The sequence below is a fragment of the Pan troglodytes genome, chromosome 16 (genome assembly GCF_028858775.2).
Source record: "Pan troglodytes isolate AG18354 chromosome 16, NHGRI_mPanTro3-v2.0_pri, whole genome shotgun sequence".
Lineage (NCBI taxonomy): Eukaryota > Metazoa > Chordata > Mammalia > Primates > Hominidae > Pan > Pan troglodytes.
In genome coordinates, this window is record NC_072414.2 from 73,286,567 (window position 1) to 73,297,506 (window position 10,940).

The 10,940-nt window shown below is 47.2% G+C and overlaps 1 protein-coding gene across 11 annotated transcripts in view; it reads left to right on the forward strand.

The window, feature by feature from the left end:
* IL16 (interleukin 16) overlaps positions 1–9,346 on the forward strand; it is a 147,112-nt gene extending 137,766 nt beyond the window's left edge. For 7 of the 11 annotated variants that reach the window (XM_063793970.1, XM_009429575.5, XM_009429576.5 and 4 more), the window contains 5 exons: positions 842–1,010; positions 3,036–3,137; positions 5,393–5,651; positions 5,905–6,030; positions 8,086–8,577. In XM_063793970.1, the coding sequence (XP_063650040.1) occupies positions 842–1,010; positions 3,036–3,137; positions 5,393–5,651; positions 5,905–6,030; positions 8,086–8,279 (850 nt within the window). In that variant the 3' untranslated portion in view covers positions 8,280–8,577. 11 annotated transcript variants of the gene reach the window in all.
* The last annotated feature ends 1,594 nt before the right edge of the window (positions 9,347–10,940 follow it).

Genomic DNA, 10,940 nt, shown 5'->3' on the forward strand with positions numbered 1-10,940 from the left:
CTTTACCTTTCTCATCTTTTTCTTTCTCATCTTTATTTTTAAAAATAATTCTATATATAATTTAAAAAATTCTCAGAAATATTGATTATTGTTCTGCCTCTTTCTTTCCATGTGTGTGCAGATGCCTGAGTGTGTGTGTGTCTGTCTGTAGGTATTACACCTCTGCCTTTCACATTAAGGAGGAGTTTTCACAACATCTGGCTTCAGGAGGGCTGGGAGGTAGGAGGTGGGACTGGCTCCCTGGTGAATTGCTCATGAGGGCTGATGTACGCCTGTGGAGATTTGGAAGGTTGATGCACATCTGAAATGTCCTGCGGTTACTCAGAAAGACCAGAATGAGGCCAGGAAATTATCCATCAGGAATTCTTACTGCTCTCCCAATGGAATCCACTTGTACTCTGCACGTGGGTTCAACTCCCTGGTCAGGGAGTTAGGATGTCTGGGTCCTAGTCTCAGCTTAGGCACTGATTCTGACTATGAGCAGGTTCTTTCCATGCTCACCCTCAGATTCCTTGTCAGTTGAAATTAGGAGATGGATGAGACCTTCTATGCAGAACCGAGAGGATGTCAGACGTGCCATAGGGTCCCTGCTGTAGGGCTGGGGCTTGGTCTTCCCTCTGATCAAAGTAGCTCTGCATTTATTAGTTTTATTTATTATTCTTACAGTGCTGGGAAATATCTGTAGAGTGAAGGTATGCTAGTATCTACTCATGGATTTGTTGCATCAAATAATATGCATATAAGTGCTTGGCACCACACCTGGGACATAGTAATTATACAATCACTGTTACCTCTTTTTAATATTGTTGTTCATACTGTGTGTTGTTTCTCCTTATGAAAGCCTTTCAGAGCTGAGAGAATATACAGAGGGTCTCACGGAAGCCAAGGAAGACGATGATGGGGACCACAGTTCCCTTCAGTCTGGTCAGTCCGTTATCTCCCTGCTGAGCTCAGAAGAATTAAAAAAACTCATCGAGGAGGTGAAGGTTCTGGATGAAGCAACATTAAAGGTAGGTTTCCTTTGTGAGCATCTGCAGTAACCAATGGCTTATTATGGCTGTGCGGCCACCTTAGTTGGGCCAGAGGGGAAGTAGCTTGAGTAGCCTGCTCACATCAGACCCAGGTTGCGTCCTGTGATGGTGGGACACTGTAGCACTTGACCACAGTAAGACCTTCCATTTGAAGAGAGCCTTTTAGCTTGTGAACCACTTTCAGTAGATTGACTTCTTGCATCTTCTTTTGTCATTTTATAAATGAGAAAGGTAACGCTCAATCAAGGTTACAGAACCTGGGCTCTCTATCTCCAAGTTCAAGTTCAGTGCTGTTTCCACATTCCATGTGCTGCTGTCCTGGCATGTGTCTGTTGTGGGATGCTGTCCATTGTAAACAATGTGGGTTACAAGAGCTCTCACCTGGAGCTTTCATTATTTCCACTGTGCATGGAGAGGTGGCTGATCCCAGGGCTCACAAGTCCCCCACACTTCAGTCAAGTCATTCTGAAAGTCTCACTTCCCATATGTTTTCTGAGCATGACCCAAAGGGGTGTGGGGAGGAAGTGGCCAGGCTGAGCTGGGGCCAGCAGTCAAATGAGCTCAGGCTCATGGGTCCTGCACCCTCTAGGTGCTGCCCCAGGCCTCCACAGGCTTTTGGCACTAGAATGATCCAGGCTAGGATGAGAGGATAAGGAGGTTCTCGTTTTCCATACAAGGAGGCCTCATAGCTGCAATTTCCACATCAAGAGTGTAGGTGAGTCTGATAAGCCCAAGGTGCTGCTGTGCTGAGATTCTTTCGCTGTGGCTTTCACTTGTCACCTGGGACCATCATCCCCCAGGATCTTACTCAGTGCAAATGAAATAACAGAGGCAGAGCGTGTAAAACACAAAGAGCCATCCTGCCTGAGCTGCTCTGGGGAGAGTATTTGCTTTCTAACATGAGAAGAGCCTTCTACAAGGCAAGTAACCTGATACTTGGGTCAAAGTTGAGAGAGTTGGGCTAGTGTTGGGGCTTGGAGGTGAGGGTGCAGTGAGGTACATTCATCCTTCCATGCCTTTGGGTCTTAGGGGCTCCAAGTCTTAGGATCATAGGGACAGCTGCGAGTCAGGTGCTCTAGTGACGCTGAGCAAGTGAATTCTTTGACATAAGTTTACTCCTTAGTGCCAAGGTACAAACAGGTGCCCCAGGAACCTGTAGGTGTACTTCATTTGGTCTGCGTGGTGATGAAAAAAATATTGAATTCTATATATGATAAAACCTGAATTGAAACCTGGACTTTAGGGAAGTGATCTGGTAGCGCTAGCTCTGTATGCCTACGTAGAGCTGACCCTTTGAGCAGATGTACTCGTTGGCGCTCTGCAGTTCCTGTCACTCACATCTGCCCATTTGGCTCATTTTAGGGACCTGCCTGACTCCTATAGGCATCTGAGTTTGAGACCCCTGCTCTAGACTGGAATAGGAGTCTCTGACTGTGTCCTGGCTCCATGGGAGTCCCCGTCTAGGCTAGGAAGTACCGTAGTAATGTGTGTGTGTGTGTGTGTCACACTTGCACACTGTGCATTGGGGCAAGATGTTAGCTGGGCTTCCTTAGCGCTGCAGCTGTGACCCATGGAGAAGTAGAAGGGAAGAAGGAGCAACCAATTCCTGCAGAACAGCACTGACCCCTGTTTTGTTTTTTGTTGTTTTTTTTGTTTTGTTTTACCTGAAGTCCTACAACCTGACTTCATCTCACACTGTCCAATATGCTGATTTCTGGCTGACTTCATGGCACTCCCCCTGCCCGGCTGTGGACAGGGTGAATGAGAGAGGAAAATAATTATGCTTGCTGTTTTACATACATTTTTTTTTCTTCTAAGCTTCCCATGACTCCTGAAGAGTCCATTCTTTACAGATGAGGAAACTGAGGTTTGAGGAGGTGATGTAACTTGGAGGCTGGCCAAGCTGGGGTTTGAGATAACAAATCAGTCTGATGTCAGTCTGATGTTAAATTGTTCATCCTCTTGAAGTAAAGTGTTTTTGAATGTATGTATTTCCTCCTGCAGCAATTAGACAGCATCCATGTCACCATCTTACACAAGGAGGAAGGTGCTGGTCTTGGGTTCAGCTTGGCAGGAGGAGCAGATCTAGAAAACAAGGTGATTACGGTGAGTGGCCAAGTGAAGGGGCATGTCACAGCCAGAGGCAATGGTTCTGGGGGAGGGGGACACACTTGCCAGGAAGGGGCCCTGTGCTGGGGAAATGAAGAATGCATGACACTAGGCCACTGGGCAGGTCCTGTCCACTCAGCACATCCCAGAGCCTGGGGCTGCGTGGAGAGGGTAGCAGGCCTGGCCATGGGCATCTTTTCCTGTGGGTCCCATTATTCTGGCTCATCCAATCTGATCAGCATTGGCTGCTGCCTTCAGGTCACCTGTACCTGACCCAGATGGTTTCTGGTTCTGCCAGTTTTGTGGAGCCATGCTGTGGCTGCTCTCTCTCTAAAGCCGAGTGCATTGCTATCATCCCAGGGCTGTGTTGTCTCAGGGTATCCTTTGTGTAGGCTGTGCTGGGCTCATTTGAATTTCCATGCCCAACTGAAAACAAATCCTCCAGTTCACAGCATCAGCCAGCATTCAACATACCACACCCCCTTGCAGTGGCAATCTGGCATGTTCCTGCGTGTCACTTCAGAGTCAATCATGTCAGTGGTGACTTCCTTGATTTCTTGATAAGTTCTCTATCACATAAAAAACACTTAAAACTGGTAAGTCTCTATTTCTCTCACTGAGTGCAGCTGAGTATTACAAAAAGATTCCTGACCGTGTAGTTTACTTTCTACTTGAAGAGGAGGAAAGAGAGCTTGCCTGTGGGAATGGCACTTTGGGTATTTTTCTCTGTCCATGAGTAGCAACTTCTGTCCACGTCATCTGGCCAGTCACCCTTGAGACACTGCAGACAACAGGAAACTAGGAGGAAGGCGCACATGTTGGCTGAGCACATGCACAAAAGCTTCTTTCTCCTTCTGTGTTTGAGCATTTCTCTTCCTTTCCAGATGATTAAAAGGGAACTAACGTAGAGCACCATCCACGGCCATGCTGAGCACTCACTGACCTGTTGTCTAAATTCATCCTACCCACACTTTGGATTGATAAATTGGTGGCATTTATGCTTCTTTTATAGAGGAGGAACCTGAGGTTCCTCCTTTAATTAACTTTAATCTTCGTTGGCCTAAAAATCCTCTAGCATTGAGGAACCTGAGGCTCAGAGGAGAGGTTCTGCTTCATGCTTGGATGTTACAGCCTGGGGATTCTAACCGTAACAGAATTTTTCTAACACCAAAACAATTTAGAGAAGCAAAGAGCTTTGCTCCTATCACAAAAGCAAAACTACAGGTACCACATTTTAGTGGTTTCCATGCATGCTATCACTCAGTCCTCTTAATTATAACGGACCTCATTAAAGAGGCTGAGGCAGAGACATGAGATATTTTTGTGTGTTTGTTTATCCCACATATCTTGCAGAAAGGGGACCAAGAGGTGATTGGAGGTAAAGAGTCAGAATTTCTAGGGGAGGAGCTATAAAAATGTCTAGACTGCCTAGGAGAGTGTTTCTCAAAATGCATTCTGCCAAATGAGACCGAGAATTTCTCTATGAGAAAAGAATTCTTTGTTGAAACACTTTGGGAATCCCCATAATACCCTGCCAATACTTAGAAATCTGCCATGCAGATTTGCATCGTAGACCCTCTAAATGCCTTTTGCTTAGAAATCTGCTGCCATGCAAATTTGCATTGTAGACCCTCTAATGCCTTTTGCTTTTTAAAAGTAGACAATGTCAGAGCTTTTGTTTCACCCAGTATTCCTCAAGTTTCTTTGATTTTAAAAAATTTTTCTTGGCCGGGTGTGGTGGCTCATACCTGTAATTCCAACACTGTGCGGGGCCAAGGTGAGAGGACTGCTTGAGCCCAGGAGTTTGAGACCATCCTGGGCAACACTGGGAGACCCTGTCTCTATTTTTTAAAAAATAATAGGAAAAGCCTTTTTCTTACACAATACCCGTTAATATGCCATAGAATCAGTGCCTTGAGAAAACTACTCTGGGGACTTCTGACCTAGGGCAGGTGAAGCAAAAGATTTTATATGGAATCCCAACTAGAACTGTGGTGGTACACTATAGGACGTTGTGTTGGGATGGATTCTGAGGGCTTACCTGGTCATTACTGCTGGTGATCTCTGCTCTGGATGGAGAAGGAGGGAATACTGCCCTCTGTGCCAGCAGCTCCAATCTAGGACACAATTATCTTTAATCTTTGTTGGCCTAAAAATCCTCTAGCATTGACTAACCGGTTCAATCCTCCTCCAGCAAGTATGTGGACTGGACTTGTGTGATTTCTGGTCCTGACTTCCTTTGGTTTGCTCAGGTTCACAGAGTGTTTCCAAATGGGCTGGCCTCCCAGGAAGGGACTATTCAGAAGGGCAATGAGGTTCTTTCCATCAACGGCAAGTCTCTCAAGGGGACCACGCACAATGATGCCTTGGCCATCCTCCGCCAAGCTCGAGAGCCCAGGCAAGCTGTGATTGTCACAAGGAAGCTGACTCCAGAGGCCATGCCCGACCTCAACTCCTCCACTGACTCTGCAGCCTCAGCCTCTGCGGCCAGTGATGTTTCTGTAGAATCTAGTAAGTTCTCCCAACTCAGTGGAAGCCACATGGGCCACATCCTCTTTGGCCATTTGAGGCCAGACCTGATGGGGCTACTCAGTAATTTGGGACCCCAAGAATGTGTGGCTGCCTAGTATACTGCCTGAGACGTGTTTACATGTGCCTGTGTGCAAACACGGGGGCTGTATCACCCTGGGCTCACTTGAAGCCCAGGGCATCTGTGGCCTGGGAGAGGAGAGGATCCCTAACAGAGACCTTGTGTTTTTCTCAGCAGCAGAGGCCACAGTCTGCACGGTGACACTGGAGAAGATGTCTGCAGGGCTGGGCTTCAGCCTGGAAGGAGGGAAGGGCTCCCTACACGGAGACAAGCCTCTCACCATTAACAGGATTTTCAAAGGTGTGGAGTGTGTCTGGTTCTTTGCGTGCTCTCCAGTTGTGGGCATGTGGCCAAGCCCCCAAAAGGCTTCTGGGCACTTTCTGGGCTATGTTGTTTCCCACAACTCCATGTCCTCTTCATAGGCATGCTGGTCTTTTTAGGGCTCAATTCTGCTTTTTCTACTTTTTCTCCTTTGCTCAGACATCCCCTCAACCCCCCTCTGTTTTGATGGGTCTTCAAAAATACCTAAGTCCTGGGCTTGGTTTGGGTTGGCAGGGCCAGGACTCTAGAGTGGGGCAGTGAGGCACTGGCCTGTGGGGCAGAATTTTAAAGGGGTGCCAAAATACTCAGTAACTCACATCGATACTATTTTAATGCAGCGTGTTTTTTAAAATTAATTTTAAAAAAACATGTTGGACAAAATATCAAAGTTTAAATCAAGACAGAGTCTGACTTTGTACTGCACACTTGGCCTCATTTGCCTTACCCTAGTCCTGGACACGTCAGCTCCTGCCTTTATTTAAAATGTTGATATTTTGTTCATCAGGGATTGGAGTACAAACCAGTCTGATATGGGGGTCACTTGGATTTCCCTGTGAAAATCATGAATGACTGTGGCTACCATGTAAAACCATCCCTGATTCTTTGGTGTTCCTCAAATTGGAGGTCTCCAAGCCACAGAGCAAGGGGTTGTAGAGAGAGGAGTACTGGACAGGGAGGCAGGTGGGCCAGGTTCTAGTCCCAGCTCTGCCTGTAATGTGCTGAGTCACCCTTCCCTTCTGGGCCTGAGGCTCTTCATCCATAAAAGGGGGTAAAGAGGTACAGATGTGTGTCTGAGGGCTCTTAGGACTGAGACCCAAAGGGACTCTTAGCTCTGTCCCTCACCCACTATGAGCTCCTGCTGCCTACTGGTTTCGTTAGAGGAAGTTCTGCTGTGGCTGCAGAAACCCAGAAGGTAGAGTGAGGCTTACATGGCATTCCCCCCAGAATCCATGTTAACCCCAATTCTGGGAAAGATATTTCTAATTTTTGAAGGTCAATTTGGAAGGAGCATTGGGTTCAATGTCAAGAGGACTAGATTCCAGTGTTAGTTCTGCCACATGACCTTGGTAGCATGATCTTAGACAAGTCACTTCACCACCATGGACCCATTTGCTTAAATGTTTAGGATGAGACTGCCAGCTGCAGGGTGATGGTGGAAGGAGAGATGCAGATTCTGGAGCCAGAAAGTCTGGGTTCCAGCCCAGGGCCCACCACTAGCAGCTGTGAAGCTCTGGGCCAGTTACTTGAGTTCTTGGTTTCCTTAGCTGTTAAAAGGAAACACAAATAATACATCCCTCATAGGATTACTGTCATAAATGCAAAACATTAGCACAACGCCTGTTAAAATAATTGCCCAATACACTTTAGCTATATTTTCATTACTATCATTAGTATTATCTTCTACTCTTATTCAGGATTTGTGAAGATCACTGTGTCAAATGGATGGGAAATTTTCTTTTAATATAAACAGTAAAATAGCATTGTTTTCACATGCAGCTTTGAAATAGTGGGGGCCATATATGGTTGTTTCCTTTTTTATGTGGACACAGAGGACTTCGTGCCAGAGGCAAGATCCCTGTAAATATTGTTGCACAAAAATCTCACTAGCTCTCTTCCCATACCACCCAATGCTGATGTCCTCACCACATGCGGAGAACAAATGTGAAGGGAGTAGGATATTGGGTCAGTGTCCAAAGCAGGGTCTGGGCAGGACTCAGTTCCCCAGAGTCCTCTATGAACTATGGACGGTGCTCCAGGCAGGCTAAGGCGTGGAGCTGCCTGATATTTCCCTCCCCTGGGGACAGCATGGGCTATCCCTTTCCAAAGGCCATGGAGAGCTGGAGCCTGGTGCCCTAACCTCTGAGTCACCATCTTAAGAGATGCCTCATTTTAGAACTGCCAACAAGCAAGCTCCCAAGGGATGGTGCCCTGTTCTCTACCAAGCTATCCTGGCTCTTTGGAGATCAAGGAGAGGAGGCAACTTTCCTTGTTCCCCATCATCTGTGGAACCCATTGTCTTCTCCCTCATTTCAGGAGCAGCCTCAGAACAAAGTGAGACAGTCCAGCCTGGAGATGAAATCTTGCAGCTGGCTGGCACTGCCATGCAGGGCCTCACACGGTTTGAAGCCTGGAACATCATCAAGGCACTGCCTGATGGACCTGTCACGATTGTCATCAGGAGAAAAAGCCTCCAGTCCAAGGAAACCACAGCTGCTGGAGACTCCTAGGCAGGACATGCTGAAGCCAAAGCCAATAACACACAGCTAACACACAGCTCCCATAACCGCTGATTCTCAGGGTCTCTGCTGCCGCCCCACCCAGATGGGGGAAAGCACAGGTGGGCTTCCCAGTGGCTGCTGCCCAGGCCCAGACCTTCTAGGACACCACCCAGCAAAAGGTTGTTCCTAAAGTAAGGGCAGAGTCACACTGGGGCAGCTGATACAAATTGCAGACTGTGTAAAAAGAGAGCTTAATGATAATATTGTGGTGCCACAAATAAAATGGATTTATTACAATTTCATATGACATTCATGCCTGGCTTCGCAAAATGTTTCAAGTACTGTAACTGTGTCATGATTCACCCCCAAACAGTGACATTTATTTTTCTCATGAATCTGCAATGTGGGCAGAGATTGGAATGGGCAGCTCATCTCTGTTCCACTTGGCATCAGCTGGCGTCATGCAAAGTCATGCAAAGGCTGGGACCACGTGAGATCATTCACTCATACATCTGGCCGTTGATGTTGGCTGGGAACTCACCTGGGGCTGCTGGCCTGAATGCTTATAGGTGGCCTCTCCTTGTGGCCTGGGCCTCCTCACAACATGGTGTCTGGATTCCCAGGATGAGCATCCCAGGATCGCAAGAGCCATGTAGAAGCTGCATCTTGTTTATACCTTTGCCTTGGAAGTTGCATGGCATCACCTCCACCATACTCCATCAGTTAGAGCTGACACAAACCTGCCTGGGTTTAAGGGGAGAGGAAATATTGCTGGGGTCATTTATGAAAAATACAGTTTGTCACATGAAACATTTGCAAAATTGTTTTTGGTTGGATTGGAGAAGTAATCCTAGGGAAGGGTGGTGGAGCCAGTAAACAGAGGAGTACAGGTGAAGCACCAAGCTCAAAGCGTGGACAGGTGTGCCGATAGAAGGAACCAGCGTGTATATGAGGGTATCAAATAAAATTGCTACTACTTACCTACCACATGCCAAGCACTGAGCTCAGGGCTAAACGGGCATTGCCTTTAGTGATCACAGCAGCTTCTACGGTGTATGGTTCTGTGCCAATGTATTGATAAGAGGGCAAACACTGTGTACAGTAAATGGCTTATCCAGCTGGTGAGTGATGCGGCAGATTGAGTTCTTTCTTCTGTGATTCGGTGGAGACTATCAGCCCAAGATGCTTTAAGTGCACAACATTATAGGGAATGCCTGAGTGCCTGGCCAAAGGGATATTTGGTTTGGCCATCTCTGGATGCCTGATTGCCAAGCTCAGGACCAGGCAATGTGACTTTGCATCAGCAACAACCAGCATCCCTTGACCAGGCCGGGGCCAGAGTATTGGTCTCCTCTCAGCCCCTGATCCTGTGAAGTAAGGATGTGGGGGAAGACCTGGCAAGGACACAGATGAAACACAAACAGTAGTAATTCTCAGGCCATCATCAGTGGAGCCATGTTAATGTAATCTGATGGCTTCTCCAGGGTCCACAGGAAGTGAAGAATCTGTTTCCCAGCAGTGGACTCAAAACCCAGCTGGGCTCCTAACCTTCCTGTAAACCCCTTTAGTGGCTTCATTAGAGCAGGCGTTCAGCTCACTGTTCTATTCATCTCAAGGAATAATGGGCTTAGAGCAGTTTCTGTCCTGCTGGTTAACTTGTTTGGCCCATTCCATTCTGGATTTTGTCAAGCAGTAGACAAGCAATTAGACAAGAACTTGGAGGCACCATTTGTATCCACTTTTTAGACTTAATAGAAACATTGAAGATGAACATAATCTACCAACGAAAGACGTGGTTCAATTCAACACTCCCTTCCCATGACCCAGGCTGGGCAAGGAGGCCACGTGACGTGGAGGGCACATTCCTTGCCTGCACAAACTCACCATCTGTGCACGCAGTGGCCTTCCCTAAAATCAGGGAATTGTTTTAAGTCTTATCAAGCAGCCAAGGGATGAAAGAGAAGGTCGGTTTTCATCAAGACTGGAAGGTGGAGACAGGGATGAGCATGGAGCTGGCCGTGGGCCTGGGGTACCAAGAGACTCCTTGAGAGACCAGGCAAAGCAAGTGATTGGGACAGAGGTTATCTGGGCATAGATGCAGGTGAGCCCATGGCCCTCCAAGTACCTCCTGTCTCTGGCCTGTTTTAGAAGGTTCTGTCCTCCCCAAGGAGACACAACAACTCCTAGGGCCATTGAAGATATAACTCTTGCCCAGGTTTCTGGTCTCTAGGCTGGGGAAGTCCTCTGGGTAGGAATCAGCAAGAAGATCCTAAAACAAAAGCACATCCATTTGCGTTCCATGATGCTGGGATTTACACTTGAGGCTTAGCTTTGCTCTGCCAACTTCTTCAGAACTGACACAGGATGAAGGCAATGCCATCCTCAAACACTGCAGGCATCACAGCTAACAATTGTGAAGTCGTCTTAACTCACCATAAAAAGGAATCCACTCCCAGGCAGCCCTACTTCTTTGCTTTGCCCAGCATTTTACTGATTCATACATTATCTCACTTGCGCCAACACTCAAGAAGCAGGCTACACTGACACTGGTATTCCTGCCTCCATATTTTCTTTCAAAGACAAATCAAAGCAGATATATTAAGTGACTGTTCAAGAGCACACTTGGCCCAAGTGGCAGAGCTTGGACTGGATGCATGTTTTCCAGCTCCT